Source organism: Hippopotamus amphibius, chromosome 2, assembly GCF_030028045.1.
Source record: "Hippopotamus amphibius kiboko isolate mHipAmp2 chromosome 2, mHipAmp2.hap2, whole genome shotgun sequence".
Classification (NCBI taxonomy): domain Eukaryota; kingdom Metazoa; phylum Chordata; class Mammalia; order Artiodactyla; family Hippopotamidae; genus Hippopotamus; species Hippopotamus amphibius.
In genome coordinates this window covers 213496395-213522315 of record NC_080187.1, presented here as the reverse complement: position 1 = coordinate 213522315, position 25921 = coordinate 213496395, and the positions used below count along the sequence as shown (strand labels likewise).

The 25921-nt window shown below is 35.7% G+C and overlaps 1 protein-coding gene across 5 annotated transcripts in view; it reads right to left on the bottom strand.

Annotated features, from left to right (window-relative positions):
• The window catches only part of NEO1 (neogenin 1), a 232891-nt gene that overhangs the window by 167409 nt on the left and 39561 nt on the right, over positions 1–25921 (bottom strand). The window contains exon 1 of one of the 5 annotated variants that reach the window (XM_057723251.1): positions 2195–2316. The exons of the other annotated variants lie outside the window; for them this stretch is intronic. Within the exon in view, the coding sequence (XP_057579234.1) occupies positions 2195–2249 (55 nt within the window). The 5' untranslated portion in view covers positions 2250–2316. Of the gene's footprint in view, positions 1–2194; positions 2317–25921 lie in introns of those variants that run through there. 5 annotated transcript variants of the gene reach the window in all.

Sequence of the window (25921 nt, the reverse complement as noted above, 5' to 3'; positions counted from 1 at the left end):
AAGACAACCTCTTCAATAAGTGGTGCTGGGAAAATTGGACAGCAACATGTAAAAGAATGAAATTAGAACACTTCCTAACACCATACACAGAAATAAACTCCAAATGGATTAAAGACCTACATATAAGGCCAGACACTATCAAACTCCTAGAGGAAAACATAGGCAGAACACTCTTTGACATACATCAAAGCAACATCCTTTTTGACCCACCTCCTAGAATCATGGAAATCAAATCAAGAATAAACGAATGGGACCTCATGAAACTTAAAAGCTTTTGCACAGCAAAAGAAACCATAAACAAGACTAAAAGGCAACCCTCAGAATGGGAAAAAATAATTGCCCATGAAACAACGGACAAAGGATTAACCTCCAAAATATACAAGCAGCTCATGCAGCTTCATACCAAAAAAGCAAATAACCCAATCCACAAATGGGCAGAAGACCTAAATAGACATTTCTCCAAAGAAGACATACAGATGGCCAACACACACATGAAAAGATGCTCAACATCACTCATCATCAGAGAAATGCAAGTCAAAGCCACCATGAGGTATCACCTCACACCAATCAGAATGGCCATCATCACAAAGTCTGGAAACAACAAATGTTGGAGAGGGTGTGGAGAAAAGGGAACTCTCCTGCACTGTTGGTGGGACTGTAAGTTGGTACAGCCACTATGGAAAACAATTTGGAGGTTCCTTAAAAAACTACAAATAGAACTACCATATGATCCAGTCATCCCACTCCTGGGCATATACCCAAAGAAAACCATAATCCCAAAAGAAACTTGTACCATAATGTTTATTGCAGCACTCTTTACAATAGCCAGGACATGGAAGCAACCTAAATGCCCATCAACAAATGAATGGATACAGAAGATGTGGCATATATATACAATGGAATATTACTCAGCTATAAAAAGGGATGAGATGGAGCTATATGTAATGAGGTGGATAGAACTACAATCTGTCATACAGAGTGAAGTAAGTCAGAAAGAGAAAGACAAATATTGTATGCTAACTCACATATACGGAATCTAAAAATGGTACTGATGAACTCAGTGACAAGAACAGGGAAGCAGATACAGGGAATGGACTGGAGAACTCGAGGTATGGGAGGGGGCGGGGGGTGAAGGGGAAACTGAGAAGAAGCGGGAGAGTAGTACAGACATATATATATTACCAACTGTAAAATAGATAGTCAGTGGGAAGTTGTTGTATAACAAAGGGAGTCCAACTCGAGGATGGAAGATGCCTTAGAGGACTGGGGCAGGGAGGGTGGGGGGGAATCGAGGGGGGGGCGTCAAGGAAGGGAGGGAATATGGGGATATGTGTATAAAAACAGTTGATTGAACCTGGTGTACCCCCCCAAAAAAAAAAAAATAAAATAAATCCTAAAAAAAAAAAAAAAAAAAAAATCAAGGCACTTCAAAATTTTACCAAATATATCCAATCTATATACTTAGAATATAGTGTTACTTAAATATTTACATTTATCATCTTCTATTTTATTCCCTCAGCAGGTGGTGACCTAAGAGATTCTTCCTTCACTTAAAATCTCTCAAAGGCTTGCCACTACTCTTCATTAAAAAAAAAAAATCTAAATAAACTCCTTAATTGGCTTTCTGCATCACTCTGTGATCCACCTCTGCCTACTCTCCAAGCCCCCTCCACCTTGCATCACTCTCCCTTCACCCTGCAAAGCATGCTGCACTCCTGTCAGTCTCCTACAGCACCTGCCCTCTTCACACAAGCTATTCCCACCAGCACCCCTCTCCAATTAGCTAGTCTTCCCTCAAGCTCAGCTTCAATATTACTTTCTCAGAAAAGCTGTCTGTCTCTAAAGCCCAGGCAAGATTAGTTTGCCCTGTTACAAGCAGGCATGGCATATAGTAATCTACCTACACAGCACTTCAAATTTATTAATCTGTAAATATTTGTAATAACTTGTTAAGGCAGAAAGAGTCACAAATTTTCTTGGCTCCTGGTACCCCTATTTGTTCAGTAATTTTTTTCATTCCTTAGGCTAAAAGAAATACCTAAGAGTTCTGGTTGTTAGGTTCACATGAATGAATAAATATTTGGGTCTTAACAAGTTAGTAACCTTTTGAAGAAATAATACACATAAATTGAAAAATATTTTAATTTCATCTTTCAATAATCACAATTACTTATTATGGGATGTGTGCACCTACTGGGCTTTTTGCACTTCTCAAACCTTGAAATCCAACTGGATATTGCCATTCTCATTTCCTGTTCCACGCTGATTTCTGCACGATAGCTGCTTTTTATCACAGTGACCACCAGAAACCCAACTTCACAAACATACTGCAACATCGAGATGAAAGCAACACAATCAAATGTTGAAACTGTGAACTATGTTGACCTAGAAGTTTACAGAGTGTCTAACATATGTTTCCCTAAAAAGTCTGAAAATACTTCTGGAAGTTCACTAGGGTGCCCTGGGGTATCTCAGGGTACAGTTTGCGAACTGCATGCTTACAATCTATTTTTCTCCAGCGTTTTCATTCACCACATTCTCAGTGCCTACCTATACAACCAGATAACTTCTAAAAACTTCCACCTATGGTTTCATTACTAGCCAATTAGTATCACTCTCTTCCATAATAAAACTTACTAACAAGCAGGGGTTTTGTTAATTTTGATGAGTTTTTTTTTTTAAATACATAAAAGGGCAAAAAAAGCCAAGAAGAGCCAAAATTTAGAAGAACAAAGTAAAGAAACTGCGCTCATCAGTTACCAGTATTTATAAAGCTACAGTAATTAAGCCACTATGTTCTGAAACAGGGGAAAACAGAGCCACATAACAGACTAGAGAGCCCCAAAAAGGAGCTATATATATTTGGAAACTTAATATGTAGTAGAGATGGCATTTTGCATCAACTGGGGAAAAGGTTGAATTACTCAACAAATGTTACTAGGGCAACTAGTTATCCACATAGGAGAAAACTGGGACATCTACTCACAACATATAATAATAGACACGTATTTCTATGTATCAGACACTGTTATAAACATATCTACATACTAACCACTCACTTAACCTTCACTACTATCTTATGAGATAGGTACTATTATTATTCCCATTTTAAAGGAGGAAACTGAAGCACCGAAATGTTAATTAACTAGTCCAATGTTACAGAGGTAGTAAATGACAGAACCATAGTCTGTGATCTTAACCACACTATAACACCACTCATATACACAGAAAAACATATTCCAGACCTATGAAAAAATTGTCATAAAAATTTCACGAAAATACAGGGATAGAATACCCTGGAGTTAGGCAACCTTTTAAATCAAAATAGGGAACCTCAAGGCTAGAAAAGACAGATTTGCTTTACTTCATTGTGTTTAAATTTAAAATAATCAAAAAACAAAAAACAACTCTTGTATGGCAAAATATCATAACAAAGCAAAAGAGACCAGACTGGAGGAAAATATATTACATATAACAGATAAAAAATTTAAAAGCTCACACCACTCAATACAAAAATGGGTGAAGGTGTGTTCCAATAAAACTTTACTTACAAAAACAGGCAGCAGGATGGAGTTGATCCATTGGCTATAGTTTACTGATTCCTGTCTTAGAATATTTAGCAAGCAAACAATGAGTAAGCTATGTTTCAATTGATCTGAAATGAGTTCTGTGAAAAATGAACAATGCAGACATATGCACATTATTGTAGGAGCACTGAGAAACATAGGAAAATATACACCAGGTTGTTACCACGGGTTACTGGGAGGGGAAAGATGGGAGGGTACTGGTGGGGGATGGGGAACTCAGAGGACAGGGAGGGAGGATAAAAATCCCCAAGCACATGTAAAATAATTTTGTGATAAAAATCAGCTTATGTGTAACCCACTGAAAAATATTATAAACATGTATGTGGTAGATATGGATGTGTGTTTACACCTGTGTGAATAACTAAAGGGATAGACTTAACTACTTACCAAAATGAGGAATCATCTCAGTGTGGTGAGATTTCAGTTGTTTTTTAACTATGCCTTTCATTTTGGTATTGTCTGAATATTTTACATAAAAAACAGTTTTGCTTCTTCAAGCAGAAATAAAACTATTTTCATCTTTACATATAGTGTGCCTAGGAGGGGACAATATGAAAAGTCTGGGGTATATTCATATACTGAGACTGAATGATTGTCAAAAGACATGTATTTCTTAATTAAAAAACATTCAAGTTTTAAAATGTGTATAAGATGACCTCACTTACATTAAAATATATGTACACATGTATATATGTGTGTGTGTATTCACATATTTAAATGTAAATATAGAGGGAAAAGTCTGGAAGAATAAACACTGAACAGTCAACAGAGTTTTCGCCTGGGGAGAGTAGTAGGATTGAGCTGCTGATGGAGAGCGTATAGGGAGAAGGCTTTTTACTTCACGGATTTCCATATTACTTTTAAAAATATGAACAATTGCTTATGCATTCTTGTCATTTTTTCTTTTATAGTAACAAAAATTTTTTTGGTGGTGGTGGTGATTAATCCTTTGTTAAGGACAGGGGTTTATTTTTTGTTGGTGGTGGTGATTAATCCTTTGTTGAGGACAGGGGTTTATTTTCAAAATATCCATCACCATTGTCTTTAAACACTTTTCCTTTGTCACAGTAGAAGAGTTATCAGACACTCGCTCCTTGGCTGACTGTATAAAAACTGTCCTATACTTCTCACCAGGGTCCTGATTCCCTATCCACTTAAGTTTTAGTTTACTATGACCAGAGTCACTGTACAAATTATTCTGACACAGGCTTAATGATCCTATCTGATCTCTTCTATGTTCCCAGGTCCCTGCAAATTTCTCACTTCTTAATGGAATAGCTCTCACTTCTTGATAGACTATTCCTCACTTTTTGATAGAATACTTCACACTTCTTGATAGAATTCCATCTTATGAAAGGAAAATATCCACAGGGAACTCATTTCAGTTGAAATCCTGCCACCCCCAAATATCAACAAATCATAACACTCACTGTACACTTTAATTGTGTGGCCAACAATTATTCTAAATTTTATTGTACCCAGAGTAAACACACACACACACACCACACAGTATATAAATACTGGCAAAAATAAAATGAGATCTAGCTGTCTTACCGCCCAAAGAGATAGCAGAAAGACAGAACAGAAGGATAAGTAAACATTTTTATACACCTACAAATATAAGCATTCTGTACAATGTTATTCATCCTAGAAAAATCATGCCTTCACTATAGGCTAAAGACTAAGGTCAAAGGACTTCATCTTTCTTTCACTCCTTAACATTACTTTCAATCATCCTATCCATCCAGTCCGTCTCTAAATCCTATATTTCATCCTTCCTGAGCTCTCAGTGTCCACTCTCACCATATGGTTCAAGCTCTCTTGCTTCTAGTTCTCAATTTATAATTAAAAGATTTAAAAATTGGAAAGTGCAATTAATTCAACATTCTAAGGGCTCAACCAAATACATTCATATTATTTATTAAGAACAAACAACACAAGAGTTAACAAATGTTTTCTAGCCCGTTTTGCTATACAACAATCAGTGCTCCCCTCCCTGCCCTACATACCCAATTCCTCCAAAAACTGAATCTACTGAGCATCCAGAACTCCTTCCCTGGGGATTTCAAGTAAGATAAGTGGTTAGTAGTTTATGGATGATTTTAACTGTCTGATAAACACGTATGTTTTGAACAACTTTTATGGCACAGATACACCATAAAAACAGCACACGTCAACTTCTAATCAAAGCTGGATCGGAAATTCTTTTTTCAAGATCATAATATCCCAATAGGGAACATCTGATAGTTCTAATTTACAGCATCTAACTTCCCAACCACGCCTCAAAATGAAAAATAGATGAATTTATTCAGTAAACATTTATTACAGTAAGAGTGCTTTCCTTTTCTTCAATTTTCAGCCTTCCTCCTCTCGCCCTCCCCCCCCCCCCCCCCGCCGCAAAAACAGAAACTGTGGTAAAATGCAGTCAGGCAGACATGGTTTTGAACTCTAGCTCTGCTGTGCTAGTTAATTTCTCTCTGTCTCCAAAATTTTCTCCCCTATAAAACAAGAAAAATAATGGCTTCCTTTTAAGGAAATTTCTGTGAAGATATGTGTAAAAGCACCCACTTCACTGCTTCACAGAAAACAAGTCCTCAATAAATAGTAACTATTAATAGTTCAAAAGCCTACTATATCCACCCCCCCCCCAAATTGCTAAGATCTAGCATCTGAGCATTCACCAGTCACATTTTAGAAATTGTTATGCATAAAATATGGACCTTATTTTTTTACTTTTAATCACATTTTGACAATTATGTATAAAATAATATGAAGTGATCTTAAAACTCAAGATTGGTCACCTTTCTTCTCTGCCTAATCTTTCAACAGCTTCTTATTACAGCTAACATAAAATCCAAATTCATTACCATGGCATTCAAAAGGGCTATAGGATCTGGTTCCTGCCTCTCTACAACCTAATCTTACATCACACTCCCTCTAACTCAATACACTCTGGCCACATAATTCAATTTCTTGAACAGGCCATTTTCTTTCCCACACTAGTCTTTGCATTTGCTCTCCCCTCTGCCTGAACACTTGCTCCACACCCACTCTTCTGTCACAGGGCTAGCTTCTTCTCATCCTTCGTGTTTCAACCCAACCTTCACTTCTACAGAGGCTTTCCTTGACAACTCTCTTTGAAAAAGTCTTTTATCCTGCCCTGTATGTGCTCTTCTCAGCAATTAACTTTGTTTTTAAGGCCTATCTTTCCAACTAGAAGACTAAACTACAAGAGAGTATTAAAATGACCCCTGGTTTGTCACTGCTGCTTATCATTTGTATCTTGGTTTCTTTTTGTGTTTTGTTTGTTTGTATCCTTTTCAGAATCCTATAGGTCTGAAGGATGGGTGGGCCAAGATGGAATTACGTATTAGTGACTCTTAGTGACTCTGCATAACATCAAATCTCCACCGTTTTGTTAAGATCAGCCTCATTCTCAAAAAAATTTTATATTCAGATGATTTCAAATCTGTCCTTTGTAAAAAATGTTTTAGCATCACTTTTTAAAGTATCATAAATAAATAATATTAATACTTTATAACTTCTACATGATCAGCAGGAAGACTAGGTACAATATGATGACCTGCAAACAATACCACCAATGTTATGAACAGTTACCTGAAAATTCTCTAATTCTTAGAAAAAGTATGTTAATAATAGTTAACATGCCAACAATATTAGCAATACTTATATTTCAGCTCAAAATAGAGGGAAAATCTGAATTGGTCAGTTTTCATTCTGCTAGATGAGAAAAATATAAGAATTTTTATATTAACTAAATAGAACTTCTATGAACTATATAAACTTTCATGTTTAGATAGTTATCTAAACATCTTACAAGCAACTTTTTGTTACTGGTGGCCAGAAGACTGTCCTAAGAGTAAAACATCTCACGCAACACTTGATGCAAAGTCTTCTGAATTTCTGAAACAAGAGTTTTTGTCAGTTCCATTTTTGCATATTATACTGAAGAAAATATAAACTCAATGATAGTATAATGCAAATATTAACTTGGAAGTACAATCCAAAGTTGACTGACAATTTTACACTGGAATTCAATACTTCTTTGATTAAGTGGTTCACACCTTTCTACTTTACTAGTATTCTGACTACAGAATGTTTTATCACAATAGATTGTCAAGTTTTTTTGAAACCAGATATCTCCTTTGTAAAACTTCATTAAATACTTCTTTTCTAATCATCTACAGTTACTCTAACATAATACAAAAGTGGATAGCAATCTAATTTGAAACACATTCTAAATAATTCTGAACTGGATACAACCATACTCATGAATATTCAACATCACCTCTACTTCACACGCTAATACTTTATCTCACTGCTACAATTACATAGGCTTTTGTAACAGAGAGGCATTTGTGTGTTTTACAAAGAGAAAGGCAAAACAACAACTCAGTCTACCATAGCTGTCAATCTTCTGTGGGTTTCTTAAAAATCATAACAATAAATCTTTTATTAATTCATTGCCATTTGCCGAGTTGTTGGGTTTTCCCATTCATTTCAATGAATTATAGTAACCAGAAGAGTGAATGCTTGAAACCAAAACTATCCTGGAAAATCTAGTTCATCTTATTGGTTTATAAAGTCACCATAGAAGAGGTAAAGCAGGAGACTGAGGGCAAGAAACAGCCTGATACACAACAGAAGTCAAGGGATCCAAGATCTAGTCCTAACTCTTAACAAAATACAAGGATACCTCTAAGACAAAATAGCAATTATGGGACCAAGTCTAAAGGTACAATAATAATAGTTAACATTTACTAAACAGTTACTATGTGCCAGGTATTATTCTAGTGCTTTACCTGTATTAATTCTTTCAATCCTCCAAAACTAGTGGTAGTAACTATTATTATCCCCACTTACAATGAGAAAACTGAGCCACAAAGAAAATAAATAATGTCCAAAATCACAAAGCCATCTATGGAGAAGGGAAGATTCGAACAAAGTTAGTCTGGCTTCCCCGTGCCCAAGATCCACTAAACCAATATCCAACAGGATATTGGCACTATCCTATAGAGTAGCCACTTAGTGACATGTGGCTACTGAGAATTCAACGTGACTACTTAAATTAAGATTTCATAAAACACACATCAAATTTAGAAGACTTAGTGTGCACACAAAGAATGCAAAATATCTTATTAATTTTTATACTGATTACATGTTTAAATATTTTGGATATATTTAAATAAAATGTTTAAAAATTAACTCCACTTGTTTCTTTTTAATTCTAACGTGGTACACAGAAAATTGTTAATTATGTATGTGGCTTACGCTTTGTACTGGTCAGTACTGCAATGGACTATGCTACTCTTCATCAGCATGCTTTAGAGCCCGCAAGTTCTTTCTTAAAAAAAAAAAAAGTTGCATTGTTTCTACAAAGGGTAAACGATTACGAATCAGGAAAGTAGATGTAAGGGATCAAAGCAAAGCTCTTTCTGGCTGTCAAATATAAACAACCGGTCTACCATATCAAAATAGTAAAAATTAAAGAATTTTAATTGGGAGATTGGGATTTCCATACATACATTACTAATAAGAAAAAAAATCAAACTGTACACTTTAAATATATGCAGTTTATTGTATGTCAACTGTATCTCAATAAACATTCTTTAAAAAAAAAGAATTTTAAGCCACTATCAGCACCCTCTCTTCAACACTTACTCAGAAATGCCTATTTAGAAATGAGACATTTAAAAAAATTTAATTAAAAATTGTAGTAATAATCAATTCATTATTGATGAATGCTCAAACTATTGGGTGAAGGTTTCTGGAAAAAGGATAGTCACACATTTTCAGAGTGTCATCCACAAATTACTCGTTATCTATAGAGGAGACGTACCTTCATAATCTGGTGGTCATTACGTTAACTAAGAGATCAAATTCAGTATTGCCAGTAGTGAGACTGCTGGACATCATATACTCCCTGACATGATGCAGTAAGAAGCATTGTAGGGACTTCCCTGGTGGTACAGTGGTTAAGAATCTGCCGGCCAATGCAGGGGACACATGTTCAATCCCTGGTCTGGGAAGATCCTACATACCACGGAGCAACTAAGCCTGTGTGCCACAACTAATAAGCCTGTGCTCCAGAGCGCACAAGCCACAACTACTGAGCCCATGTGCCACAACTACTGAAGCCCGCATGCCTAGAGCACGTGCTCCACAACAAGAAGTCACCACAATGAGAAGCCCACACACCACAACAAAGAGTAGCCCCCACTCACTGCAACAAGAGAAAGCCCACATGCAGCAACAAAGACCCAATGCAGCCAATAAACAAATAAATTACTTTTAAAAAAAAGCACTGTAATATTCTTGCTATAAGTGTTTAACCTAAATCTCAGCATGATGGAATAATACACAAATTCAGAATGTGAGACATTCTATAGGAAAAATTCCCTGGACTCTTCAAAAAGGAGTCAATGGCATGAAAAACAAAGGCAAGAGAATTATTCTAGATGAAAAGTGACTGAAAAGTCAGAAGCAAATGCAATGAGTGAACTTTTATTGAGTCCTGGGCTTCAAAAAGCATGTAGGGAATATTTAGGTGAATTAAAATCTTTAGTATATTAGATAATATTCATTTTAATTTTCTTAGATGTGATTAATGGTGTTGTTATGTAGGAAAATGTCCTTACTCCTAGATGCTTTTGCAATATTAAAACATTGAGAGCAAAACACTCCACTGGATTGTTGATTGTCCAGGCAATACAATTTATCAGAAACTATGCAACATGCATATACTCTTAGGCATAGGGTCTCAAGAAAATTCAAACAGGTAGAATTAACTATATAACCCAGAAGAGTTATAATTTGTAGAAAAATAATCTCTGACCTAAATGATACAGTAGACAGTTGTTTGGCTCTTTAGTTTTTCCATTGATCCTTTAAGCTACTGCACATCATTCTAATAAATTTCTTTTTTGCTGAAGTTAGTTAAAATTTGTAACGCTTGGAATAAAACAATCTTAATTGCTACTCTGGGTATATAGGATTTTACAATAAATTTAATATCACTTTTTCATATAATTAGAGTTAGAAATTAATAAAGTGACACAGCATTTTAAGAAAAATGTCCCAAATATTATGCCAATTTCAGTTTAACTTAACCTATTGACTATCAAATCTATATGTTGGCTATTTAAGGAGAAATTTTTCTAATTTTAGGATCTAGATCTTGACCTTTATTTTAAAAATGTACATAAAATATCATCTCTTAATAAGAACATAATTTATTATTTTTCTATTTTTGAAGTTTATTTCACTTTTCCATTTCTAAAGTACCTCTAATAACCCTTGATACCTCAGCTTTGTTCAGGGAAATTAGGTAAAATAAAACTAAGATTAGGTAGAGTAAAAGGTCCCAAGTAATAAGCTAATTACCACAGATCACTAGGTCCAAAAAGGTTCTTGGAGCACAGTTTCAAGAGCTTGAATTAATAACAATGATATCAAAGATTTCTGGATTTCAAGGGCTCTTTAAAATAATAATTTATATATTAGTTCTTTCAAAAGTATTACTAAGGATCTACTATGAATAAGAATTAAAAAATCTTCTCTTGTTGTTTACTATTTCTTGCTCCACCCACAATCCAATGTAAGCTTGATAAGAACAGGAACCTTGCCCGGCACTTACAGTAGTTGCTCAATAAATATTTGTTGAATGAATGAAGGGTGACAAGCACCTAAGTTACAAGATTAAGACACTAGTACCCACCCTCAGAGTGCTTAAGTGAAGACACACAGTGATATAATCACAGCTCACACAACCACAGAACGACACAGTGGGAGCAACAACAGGGTATGTATAAGCTGCACAGAGAGCGACAAACTCATCCTAGAGTCAGGGAAGACATACATGCAAAATGTGATTATGAATGTGATATTTGAGAGGAGGAGCCAGCCAGTGAAGAGGAAAACGTACCCAGTCAAAGGAAGAGCCAAGTACAAAAGCCTAGAAACAAGGTGGTAGTGGAAGGGGCAAAGCACTTAAAGAAATTCAGAACTGGTGGGCTGGGACCACGTCATGAGAATTTTAATAAGCTAACTTAAGAAATTTGGCAAAGGCTTTAAGATGAGAAGTGCAGATCACATTTACTTATTAAAAGGGTCATTCTTGCTGCAAAATGAAGATTAAAGAGAACAAGACTGGAGATAAGAAAACCAATTCGGAAGCCACTGCAGTAATCTCAGTTAAAACCTGATGAAGTCCTATTTAGAAAAAGTAGCTAGAGTGACTAAGAGAAATGGGCAGATTTAATGAATTTTTAGAGTCAAAGCAACAAGCCCTGGAGAATGATTAAATGTGGAAGTGAGGTGATTAAATGTGGAATAAGACACTGGAGGAATTCAAGATGACTGGCAAGTTTCTGGCTGGAACACTGGCTAAACGGAGGTGCCAGTCACTGAGGAAAAGGACACAGTAGGGGGATCATGGTGTCTGTCCTAGAGATGGAGAGTTTAAGGGCATACAAGCTCAGCAGAGATTCAAGATGGAGATACAGGTTGAAATTGAAGTTACAAGAGAAAATGAGACAGGCTAAAGAAAGGTAAAATCTGAAGAGAGCTGGCGACCAATTTCTGCAGAACACCAACATCTAAGGCAGAGAAAAAGCCTGCAAAAGTCACATGGGTCAGAGGATAAGAGATGTCAGCCCAGGAGTCAAAAGAATATTTCAAGGAGGAGGATGAACTGCTGTGAGTAAAATACAGATGGCACTCATTCATTGGATAAATTTTGAGAAGGTCATTGATGACCTAGGCAAGAACAGATTTAGTTTAGTTAGCTAAGACAGATGCCAGGCAACAATGCACTCAGGAACAAGATGGAAAAAGAAGAAACAGAGCCTGTAAAATGTAGAATAGCACTTGTCAAATGTTAGTGTATAGACCAATCACCTTGTTAAATCCTGTTAAAATTCGAATTCTGATTCAGTAGTTCTAAGTGGGGCGGGGGTAGATTCTGTATTTCTAACACGTGTCCAGGTGGGACAGAATCTGCCATTTCACAAACAACACTTTGAGACACAGTATGTCAAGACCACTTTTCAAAATGTTTGGTTGTAAAAGGTAGAGAAGAGAGAGATTGGTAAATAAAGAAAATCTGAGCTTGGTCTTCTTTTATATTCTTTGTTATAGAGGAGAGACTTGAGCATGTTGAAAGATAGAAAGAACCAGTAGTGGGTAACATAGACTATTCATACAAGAAGAGGGTAAGATTAGGATCCAGAGTAACAGGGACTAGACTTACCCTCCTGCCTTAGACAACTAGCGCACTAGACAAAAGTCAGTGAAATAATGTTTTTCAGACAATGGACAACAGGCAGCACAGGACTGTGACCCCTGAGAAAAAGCAAACAAATGAGATGATTCCTAAAATTATCTCATCTTACAGTCTACAGATATCCCATCTTTCCAGGTCTCACCTTGAGGAAGAGGAAAGCAAAGGCAATTCCAAAATCACACAGAATTGAAAAGACAGAGGTCAGAGTTGGGGAGGCCAAAGTGACTACAATTTGCAGGGCAGAGTATGAAAGAGGAGGAAGCTACAGAGAGAGGGAGGGAGGGAAGGAGCGAGAGAGGAACTCCTGAGTTTGGCATAAGAGTCCCCTTGAATCTTAGGATGACTACAAATGTGCATAGGAGGGAACTGAAATTGTACAAAGTATGTTTTCTAACCACGACAGAATTAAGCTATAAATCAATAACAAATATCTGGAAAATTCTAAAATACTTGGAAATTAAGCACCATACTTCTAAATAACCCATAGATCAAAGAAGAAATCATATGAGAAATTACAAAATATTTTGAAGTTAATGGAGACAAAAATACAAGTCAGATTTGCACAATATAATCAACTAAAGCAACACTTAAAGGGAATTTTCAGGCATTAAATATGTGTAGTATAAAAAGTATATAATATAAAAAGACATGTAGGAGGGTTAATTTTGGATCAGAGGAAGAATACTTCTTCTGTTATAACAAGAAGGAAGGATAACATCATGGGTAGGCTTGGTGGTAGGTAGTTACGGGAGTCATTGTTAATTGCTTGTATAGTCTCTTAAGCATAAGGTGAGTACAACTATTGATGGTGTGGGTAGGCTGGGGGGTGTGAGGAAGGTGTCTGCAGGTAGTGGTAAACATCTGAAGTAGCTTCAGTGAGAAAGGAAGAAAGCACACAAAAAAAGGGAAAATAGGATTACTCAGCTGCACTGAGAGCCCAGTTAAGGTCGGTAACTATATTTAAAGAGGTTCAAATAAGAGAACATGATTTTGTAGAGTATAAAGGGAAGAGAAAGTTTAGACATTTAAAACTGAATTTTTCTAGGCAGATGAGTAGAAAGTGACAATGAAGTAGGAGAGTTGAAGATATCAACAAGTGGTTGTCAATGGAATCTAATGCACACAGGAAAGGAAATAAACAGGAGTGAATTGAGATGGGTAAAAATGGTGCCAGTATAATGTGAGAAACCTGGAAGGACAGGAGACTGTGATATTATTTCAATATTTCAGCACTGCTGAGTGATGACAAGGGGTAGGGTGCAGTTACGGAAGCTGATGCTTGAAATGGCATAAAAGAGAAGTCACTGGAGATGAGGAAGTTAAAGTACTGAAAGTATTGCAGATGGTATTAGAAAGATAAGCCAAGCAGACATGCAAATTATCCAGAACAATGGCAGGCTTGGAATGGAGAGGAAGATGGTAAAACAAGACCCAAAGTTTTCAATGAACCAAAGAGAACAGTAAGTACACAAATGATAGTGAACAAGAGAAACAGAGATAAAACTCAGTGGCCCACATTTTTAAAGAGCAGAAATTTCTTTGAGTAACTATTTCTGAAAGCCATTTTCCATTATTCTTTGGTAATCACCCATGTTCTATAGAGCTGATGTTGCTCTAAATACCACTAATAGAGTACTTTTCTCATATGGAAAACAAGCATTACAGATTTTATTCAAGTGCACCATATGTCTCCAAATTGTTACCAAGTTCAGCTAAAAAAAATCCTGCATAAAGATGCATTAATTCTTGAACACAGAAAACAAACAGCATATGAATAATTTATTGAAAGCTTTTGCTGTCAGCAGCTTTACTAACAAAAGCAATATTTATGAAATCCCACAGGACAATCTAACAACTTAAATATACACAAAAGAGAATAACACAAGACTACAAATCCTTAATAATGAATCTTATAATATCAAAGCTATTTTCTGCAAAGAATGCTGTGTGCATGTACAAGCTCTCACTGCAAAATAAACAGATGTTTCAGAAAAATCATGTCATAGTCTCACAAGGTCTGTAGACTAAGTTCTAGAATTCTTTTATTCAACTGTATATTTGCTGATGAAAATAAACGGAATCCAAAGTCTTGTCAACTCAAGTCTGCATTAGTAAGCTGTCATGTTGTCACAGACAAATTCATATTTCATTCACTGATCTCTTAACCTCTTGGTAGCACACTTCTGATGTGAAATAATTTTGGCGGGGAGGAAAAAGAGGTGAAGACCTCTAAAATCTAAAAAAGATGTTAACAGTATCAGAAGGCTACAACATGAGCCCCAAAATAGTCACAATGAACCCATATATATGCATATATATAATAACCAAGCAGTTGTCAATACATTTGTGGGAGTAAAATAAGACTTTTCTATACTACTATAATTGCATACCATTTTCACACAGATGTAGAATTAGACTAAAATGAAATGCAAATGGTCCTTAATCATTTTAAAAGATGCTCTACCTCATTCGTAATAAGAGAAATGCAAATTAAAACTACGCTGAGATACAATTTCTCACCTATCATTAAATGGCAAAAATCCAAATGTTTTCAACATACTCTACAGGCAATGGATAGGGAAACAGGCTGATAGGAATGCAAAATGGCATACCCACTATAGAGGGGAGTTTGCAACATCTAGCACAATTATACATGCACTTACCCTTTGACTTAGCAATCCCATGTCTCTGAATCTATCCCAACAACAGACTGGCCAAAATGTGAAAATAGGTACAAGCAAGACCATTCACTGAAGCACTACTCGCACTACTTGCAGTAACAGCCTGGAAACAATCCTGATATCTATCAACAAGGGACACACTGAACAAACTATGGTACACAGTGAGGTACTATGTAGGTGGCAAATAGGATGACAGAATAACTTTATATACATTCTACTACAGGGTGATCTCTAGAATAAATTAAGTGAAAAAGCAAGGCTGGATAAAGTGGGTATATTTATCTAAGAAAGGTGAGATATTAATACATACACACATAACGTTTAATCCATTTAAGGAGAAAAAATATGATTACAGGAGACTAGAACCGAAGCTGGATGTCTCTGAATAGATCTTGTTCATAGATTTGACTTCAGGACCATGTAAATATTTTACATAATTAAAAAACAAAAAAATTAACTTTCAAAGTGCCTAAAACTTAAAAGCAGAAATGAAACAAACCCAATCTCCAGCTGTCCTTTTAACCACAGAGAAGGAAACCAGTCTAAGAAAATTTACGAACACAATGACAAAACTGTATACGGTGGAATATACCTTATACCTTAAGGACCAACAGAACTACAAAAGTTTTAAGCTGTTTTAATAATCATTTTGTGGCAGTTGCTACTGATACTGAGGACTGGTGTGTGTGTGTGTGTGTGTGTGTGTGTGTGTGTGTGTGTGTGTGCGGATAAACGCAGTTGCTACTGATACTGAGGACGTGTGTGTGTGTGTGTGTGTGCGCGCGCGCGTGTGCGCGCGCGCTGGGATAAAAGGAATGAGTATATTCACTGATGTCACTGAGAACAAGATTCTCAGTGTGGAAGAAAAGAAATACAGATGTAAAATCAGTAAGATTAAGTAAAAGCCATGTATCCCTCAGTTTTAATTATATGTAGCAACACAAATTTGTATTTTATTTATTTAAAAATAAGTATTTCCTAGTGCACTTCCTAGTAGCAATAAATACTTTCTAGACCCAGATATGGCCTCTAAATTCCATTTTTCCACACAAAACAACATTCAAAAAAACTGGCTAATTCCAGGTTTGCAACTGGAGCATGAGATGAATCTACAACACCCTGTCACACAAAGCTATCAATGACTGCTAGGGTCATCCCAAAATTCGCAAGAGGCTCTTACTGGCCAAATATGGGGCATTAAGCATCAATCACCATAACCTAAAAACACTCAAATATGCTGAATACCATTACTTTATAATGACCTAAAAAGCAAACAAGTACTAACGGGTCAGCTTTGGAGAACGTTACAAAATCAAATCATCATTTTGAAAAATGGCACATAATTAACTGTTTTTCCTAATCAAACTCTTCCTTATGGCAATAAAATTATTGGTAAGTAAGTTTCTGTTTATAGAAGTAGTCCACCTAACAATGAAGGAACGATGCAGTATCACAATTTTGCAACCCCTAATGAATTAACAGCTCTGGGCAATAAACATCAATGGCCGGAGTGTCAGCAAACTTTTTCTGAAAAGGGCCAGACAGTAAGTATCTTAGGATTTGCAGGCTACATACAGTTTTCTGTCATATATTCTTGTTTTCAATTTTTTTTAACAACTCTTTAAAAATATAAAACCCAACTTTAGCCCACAGATGTACAAAAACATGCCACAAACCAGATGTGACCCATGGCCACAGTATGCTGAACTCTGCTGGCTAATAGCAACAGGGGAAACAGACCCAATCACACATTATATGACTTGATGAAAGCATACACCATCACCACCTATGTGGTCATCTCAGCAAAACAAAAACAAAATCCTGTATCAAGTCTCTAGATCCAACTACAAATTAAGAAAAAAATAAATAAAAAGGACAGAGTAATATGGTAATAGACACCATGGGGATGCAATCAACATCATCCTAATTGAGAGAAAATTCTTTGAGACAAATGACCCAGTTACTTCAACAAATAAATTACAAGGAATAAAGGGAGGTAGGGGATATAATTGTTAGCTTACAAGAAACTTAAGATGCATACCAAGCAATTGCGTAGATCTTGATTCAGATTCAAACAAAAAACCTTAAATAATTATTGTATACAAACGTACACAGCATTATTCACAACAGCCAAAAAGTAGAAACATGAAAACAGCCCAACATCCAACAAATGATGAATTGGTAAACAATGTGATATATCCATACAATGGATTATTACTCAGCCATAAAAGGGAATGAAGTACTGATGCAAGCTAACAACATGGATGAACCTTGAAAACATTACTGCTATTTAAAAGAAGCAATGTGCAAAAAGCTACACATTGTATGATTTCATTTATATGAAATGACCAGAATAGGTAAATACAGAAACAGAAACTGTTATCTTGTGGGGGGGGGGAATGGGAAGTGACTGCTAACGGGGTACAGGGTTTCATTCTGTGCAGATAAAAATGTTCTAAAATCAATCATAGTATAACTACACAGTTCTGTGACTATACTAACTGAACTGTACATTTTAAACAGATAAATGTATGATATGTAAATTACATCTCAATAAAGCTGTTATTAAAAAATAAGTATTATGAAAGCAACCAGACTCCATGGAGAAATGGCTAATTCTAGGATCGGGCTAGGAAAGTCTGAAGCATCTTATAGTCACAGAAAGTAAGACGTACTTACAAAATACGAAAACAAAACAAAACAAAAAAACCAAGACAGAGCAATATCAAAGGGACAAATGAACAAATTAGAGTTTCCAATGCCCAAAGATGGAACAATCTGAGCAACAAAATGAAATGGTATTACAGTATAACCCAAAATATGAAACAAATATCCATAAGTCATGCTGATATAAACAGTTGAATAAATATAACAACCGAGAAGAAAAGACAAATCTCCCCTGAACAAGAATTACAAATAATTTACACAGATACTCCACTCTCAAGGAGAAGGACCATAATCACCACTCTTAAGTATAAGGCTGTGCATGCACTCCTTCCCCAAAGAGTACAGTATTGAGGTGGGGGGAGGAGGCGGTGGTGCTAACTTTACAGGGGAGAAACTTAACGTGAACTACCTTAGGGAATCAGGTGGACATCAACAGTGATATGTCATGTTGATATGATATACCCTGGACATGATATGATGACAACAGTTAGCACTTTACCTCTATGGTCTTCCTATGAAAACCATAAACCCAGTCAACTCATGAGAAAAACATCAGACAAATCTCAACAGAGGGACACTACAAAATACCTGACCGGTGCGTCTCAAAACTGCCTATATCATCAAAAACAAGTAAAGTCTGAGAAATTCTCACAGTCAAGAGGGACTAAGGAGACATGCAATTAGATGTAGTATAGTATGCTGGATGACATTCTGGAACAGAAAAAAAAAGACATTCAGTAAAAGCTAAGGAAATGTGAATAAAGTATGGACTTTAGTTAATATGTATCAATACAGTTCACTAATTGTAACAAATGTACCATTCTACTATAAGATGTCAATAATTGGGGAAGCCACCCAGAATGAGAACTCTCTGTACTACCTCTGCAATAATTCTGTAAATCTAAAACTAATATTAAAAATAAAATTTATCAAAAAGTAATACTTAAATTTATAAAACAAGTGGAAATACAAACTCTAAGGATTATGATAGTAAATATTTTCACTTTTCTTGTTTTATGAAACTGTCATCAACTAAATTTTATATTAAATGCAAAATGTTTACAGAAAGATTAGCAGAAATGCCACCAAAAATAAATGATATAATTTAGCAAAGACAATTCTAAGTTATTTGTTAGATAAAATAAGAACAAAACATACTGTTAACAAATATCTAGAAATCCAGCAGGTGAGTTTTAAAATAAAGCTCTTAATTATCTCCCTCAGACCAAGACAGCAGCTGACACTTGTCTAGTACTCAGATTCCTCTATTAAATTGATATTCTGTATCACGCAAAGATAAAAGAACAGTAACTAATCTAGATCCAGGGAACAGATGTCAGAAAGCCATCTAACCCCTCCTACATTACAAATGTGACTTCTCTATAGGAACCCTGTAATTTTACCCTATTTCAACATAAACGCATATTCTAAAGGCAAACAAAAGATTTGGGAATTATCCACATAATCTCTCCATTTGAATATAGTTCAACTTTATGTACTTTTACTGAGTAATCACAAATCATTTTAAGTGTTTACTTAAATAACATTTCTTGCAGGTGTCATATGAAAGAATATAATAAAGCACAACAGAAAAATCTGGGAAGGCACCAAAAACAGTGCTGATTTTTATTAAATATCAATACTTTTATTATTTAAGAGAAAAATATTGTTTTCCAGAAGACTAATTCTTTAAAATAGTGAAACTAATTGGAAAAAACATGGTCATATAAGCAAACTTTCACCTCGTATACAGAACTTTGCAGGAATGTAATGCATAAGGCAAGGTCAAATAATACTAAACCATAACTTGCACATATGTAAATCAGGGCCCACATAGGTTCCTGCAGAGGAGGCACAAGTTTGTTTAATTAAAAACTTCTGAGGATCAAATTTTAAAGTCTATAAACTAGCTATATAATTAGAATGGCTAAGTAAATTATGGCACATTGATACTATAAAATCACTAAAAAATTGTGAAGGGAGGCAAAAAGAGTAGTGGGTAAGAGTATGCATTCAAGAATCAAGCTGCACAGAGAGTACCATATAGGATAAACCCAAGAAGAAACACACTGAGATACATATTAATCAAATTATCAACAATTAAATTCAAAGAAAAAACACTAAAAGCAGCAATGGAAAAGCAACAAATAACATACAAGGGAACCCCCATAAGACTAACAGCTGATCTTTCAGCACAAACTCTACAGGCCAGAACGGAGTGGCAGGATATATCCAAAGTGATGAAAGGGAAAACCCTACAACGAAGATTACTCTACCCAGCAAGGATCTCATTCAGATTTGAAGGAGAAATTAAAAGCTTTACAGACAAGCAAAAACTAAGAGAATTCAGCACCACTGGACCAGCTTTACAACAAATGCTAAAGGAACTTCTCTAGGCAGGAAACACAAGAGAAGGAGAAGGCTTACAAAAACAAACCCAAAACAGTTAAGAAAATGGTAATAGGAACATGCATATTGATAATTACCTTAAATGTAAATGGATTAAATGCTCCAACCAAGAGACACAGACTGGCTGAATGGATACAAAAGCAAGACCCATATATATGCTGTCTACAAGAGACACGCTTCAGAACTAGGGAGATATATAGGCTGAGAGTGAGGGGATGGAAAAAGATATTCCATGCAAATGTAAATTAAAAGAAAGCTGGGGTAGCAATACTCATATGAGACAGAATAGACTTTAAAGACTATTACAAGAGACAAGGAAGGACACTACATAATGATAAAGAACTTAATCCAAGAAGAAGATATAACAATTGTAAATATCTATGTACCCAACATAGGAGCACCACAATACATAAGGCAAATGCTAATAGCCACAAACAGGGAAATCAATAGTAACACAATAATAGTAGGGGACTTTAACACCCCACTTATACCAATGGACAGGTCATCCAAACAGAAGTTAAAGAAACACAAGCTCTAAATGAGACATTAGACCAGATGGATTTAATTGAAATTTATAGGACTTTCCATCCAAAAACAACAGAGCACACTTTCTTCTCAAGTGCACATGGAACACTCCCCAGGTAGATCACATCTAGGGTCACAAATCAAGCCTCAATAAATTTAAGAAAACTGAAATCATATCAAGCGTCTTTTCCGACCACAACACTATGAGACTGGATATCAATTACAGGAGAAAAAACTGTAGAAATAACACATGGAGGCTAAACAACACTCTACTAAATAACCAAGAGATCACTGAAGAAATCAAAGAGGAAATAAGAAAACACCTAGAAATGACAATGAAAATAGGATGACCCAAAACCTATGGAATGCAGCAAAAGCAGTTCTAAGAGGGGAGTTCATTGCAATACAATCCTACCTCAAGAAATAAGAAAAATCTCAAATAAACAACCTAACCTTACATCTAAAGCGATTAGAGAAAGAAGAGCAAAAAAACCCCAAAGTTGGGGCTTCCTAGGTGGCGCAGTGGTTAAGAATCTGCCTGCCAGTGCAGAGGACACGCGTTCGATCCCTGCTCCAGGAAGATCCCACATGCCATGGAGCAACTAAGCTCGTGTGCCAAAAAAAAAAAAAAAAAACCCCAAAGTGAGCAGAAGGAAAGAAATAAAGATCAGAGCAGAAATAAATGAAAAAGAAATCAAGGACACAATAGCAAAGGTCAATAAAACTAAAAGCTGGTTCTTTGAGAAGATAAATGAAATTGATAAGCCATTAGCCGGGCTCATCAGGAAAAAAAAGGGAGAAGACTCAAATCAACAGAATCAGAAATGAAAAAGAAGTAACAACTGACACTGCAGAAATACAAAGGATCATGAGAGACTACTACAAACAACTATATGCCAATAAAATGGACAACCTGGAAGAAATGGATGGATTCTTACAAAAGAACAAACTTTCAAGACTCAACCAGGAAGAAATAGAAAATATGAATAGTCCAAGCAAAAGCACTGAAATTGAAACTGTGATTAAAAATCTTTCAACAAACAAACGCCCAGGGCCAGACAGCTTTACAGGTGAATTCTACCAAACATTTAGAGAAAAGCTAACACCTATCCTTCTCAAACTCTTCCAAAATATAGCATAAGGAGGAACACTGCTAAATGCATTCTACGGGGCCACCATCACCCTGATACCAAAACCAAACAAACATGTCCCAAAAAAGAAAATTATAGGTCAATATCACTGATGAACATAGATGCAAAAATCCTCAACAAAATACTAGCAAACAGAATCCAACAGCACATTAAAAGGATCATACACCATGATCAAGTGGGGTTTTCCCAGGAATGCAAGGATTCTTCAATATACGCAAATCAATCAATGTGATACACTGTATTAACAAATTGAAGGATAAAAACCATACGATAATCTCAAGAGGTGCAGAAAAAGCTTTCAACAAAATTCAACACCCACTTATGATAAAACGTTCTCCAGAAACTGGGCATAGAGGGAACCTACCTCAACATAATAAAGGCCATATATGACAAACCCACAGCCAACATCATCCTCAATGGTGAAAAACTGAAAGCACTTCCTCTAAGATCAGGAACAAGACAAGGGTGCCCACTCTCACCACTATTATTCAACATAGTTTTGGAAGTTTTAGCCACAGCCATCAGAGAAGAAAAAGAAATAAAAGGAATCCAAATTGGAAAAGAAGTAGTATAAATGTCACTGTCTGCAGATGACATGATACTATATATAGAAAACCCTAAAGATGCTACCAGAAAACTATCAGAGTTAATCACAGAATTTGGTAAAATTGCAGGATACAAAATTAATGCACAGAAATCTCTTACATTCCTATACACCAACAATGAAAAATCAGAAAGAGAAATTAAGGAAACACTTCCATTTACCACTGCAACAAAAAGAATAAAATACCTAGGAATAAACCTGCCTAAGGAGGCAAAAGATCTCTATGCAGAAAATTATAAGACACTGATGAAAGAAATCAAAGATGACACAAACAGATGGAGCGATATACCATGTTCTTGGATTGGAAGAATCAACATTGTGAAAATGACTATACTACCCAAAACGATCTACAGATTCAATGCAATCCCTATCAAATTACCAATGGCATTTTTCACAAAACTAGAACAAAAAATTATACAATTTATATGGAAACACAAAAGACCCAAATAGCCAAAGCAATCTTGAGAAAAAACGGAGCTGGAGGAATCAAGCTCCCTGACTTCAGACTATACTACAAAGCTACAGTAATCAAGACAGTATGGTACTGGCACAAAAACAGAAACATAGATCAATGGAACAGGACAGAAAGACCAGAGATAAACCCACGTACATATGGTCACCTTATCTTCAACAAAGGAGGCAAGAATATACAATGGGGAAAAGACAGCCTCTTCAATATGTGGTGCTGGGAAAACTGGACAGCTACTTGTAAAAGAATGAATTTAGAACATTCCCTAACACTATACACAAAAATAAACTCAAAATGGATCAAAGACCTAAATGTAAGGCCTGACAGTATAAAACTCTTAAGAGGAAAATATAGGCAGAACACTCTATGACATAAATGACAGCAAGATCTTTCTTGACCCACCTCCTAGAGTAAAGGAAATCAAAACAAAAATAAACAAATGGGACCTAATGAAACTCAGAAGTTTTTGCACAGCAAAGGAAACCATAAATATGATAAAAAGACAACACTCGGAGTGGGAGAAAATATTTGCCAATGAAGCAACTGACAAAAGAGTAATCTCCAAAATATATAAGCAGCTCATGCAGTTCAATATCAAAAAAAACAGCTCAATCCAAAAATGAGCAGAAGACCTAAACAGACATTTCTCCAAAGAGGACATACAGACGGCCAACAAATACATGAAAAGATGCTCAACATCACTAATCATTAGAGAAATGCAAATCAAAACTACAATGAGGTATCACCTCACACCAGTCAGATTGGCCATCATCAAAAAATCTAGAAACAATAAATGCTGGAGAGGCTGTGGAGAAAAGGGAACCCTCCTGCTCTGTTGGTGGGAATGCAAATTGATACAGCCACTAAGGAAAACAGTATGGAGGTCCCTTAAAAAACTAAAAATAGAACTACCATATGACCCAGCAATCCCACTACTAGACATATACCTGGAGGAAACCATAATCCAAAAAGATACATGTACCATAATATTCACTGCAGCATTATTTACAATAGCCAGGACATGGAAGCAACCTAAATGTCCATCGACAGATGAATGGATAAAGATGTGGCACATATATACAATGGAATATTACTCAGCCATAAAAAGGAATGAAACTGAGTTATCTGTAGTGAGGTGGATAGACCTAGAGTCTGTCATACAGAGTGAAGTAAGTCAGAAAGAGAAGAACAAATATCGCATGCTAACACATATATATGGAATTTTTTAAAAAATGGTATTGATGAACTCAGTGGTAGAGGAAGAATAAAGATGCAGATGTAGAGAACAGACCTGAGGACATGGGGAGGTGGGGAAGGAGAAGCTGGAACAAAGTGAAAGAGTAGTACTGACATTTATATACTACTAAATGTAAAATAGATAGCTAGTGGGAAGCAATTGCCTAACACAGGGAGATCAACCCCATGATTGCTGATGACAAAGGGGTGGGATAGAGAGGGTGGGAGGGATGCTCAGGAGAGAGACTCAAGAGGGAGGGGATATGGGGATATATGTATAAATACACCTGATTCGCTTTGTTATACAGCAGAAACTGGCACAACAATGTAAAGCTATTATACTCCAAGAAAGATCGAGAAAAAAAAAAAAAAGAATCAAGCTACATGAATTCAAATCGCATATTTTGCTAATTATGTGCCCTTAGGCAAATTATCTAGTCTGTTTACTCATCTATAAAGTGGAAATAAGAGTCACTGCCTCATAATGCAGCTGGGAGGGTTAAATCATATAATACACAGAGAACACTTAGCACAGTACCTAGCACACAGTAAGCATTCACAAATGCCAAGTACTAGATTGTAGCAAAGAAATATGCTATAGAGTGTGACAAAAAAATACGAAATTATATCTGTGCTCTGGTTATAAGTATGTAAAACTATATAGACAGATACAAGGAATAGGAAGGAGGTAATATGAAAATATTATTTATTTGTAATGGTGGAATTATAGTGATAACTTTTAAATTTTCCATCAGTATATTTTTTAAAATATAATAAAATTATTATTTATATGACAGAGTACAACAGTTATAATTTTTATGTTAACAGTTATTTTATTAATGATTTCTAGTTAAAAATTATAGAATATGCTGGCAATCAACAGTTCACTCAATTTTGTTGTTTTTATTTAAAAAAGAAAAAATCAATCAACATATGCCCATTCATGGGGTCGCCACTTCTCTCCAGAGGTTACCTTATTAACTAATTAGTGTGAATCCTTCCACTCCTTTTTAACAATCCTCTCTGTCTCTGTCTTTCTCACACACACACACACACACACACACACACAGTTTAGGGGTTTTACTTTAAAAAATGAAAGGGACAGTATATGTTATTCTACAGTTCACTGAACAATGTATCTTGAATATAGTTCCATGTCAATGCATATAGTTCATTCTTTTTAACAGATGCATAGTAATCCATGCTATTAACGTGCACATATAACATCTAAATTTCCGTTCACACCAGGACACTATTGAGAGTGAAAGAGACCGCTCTTAAAATTATG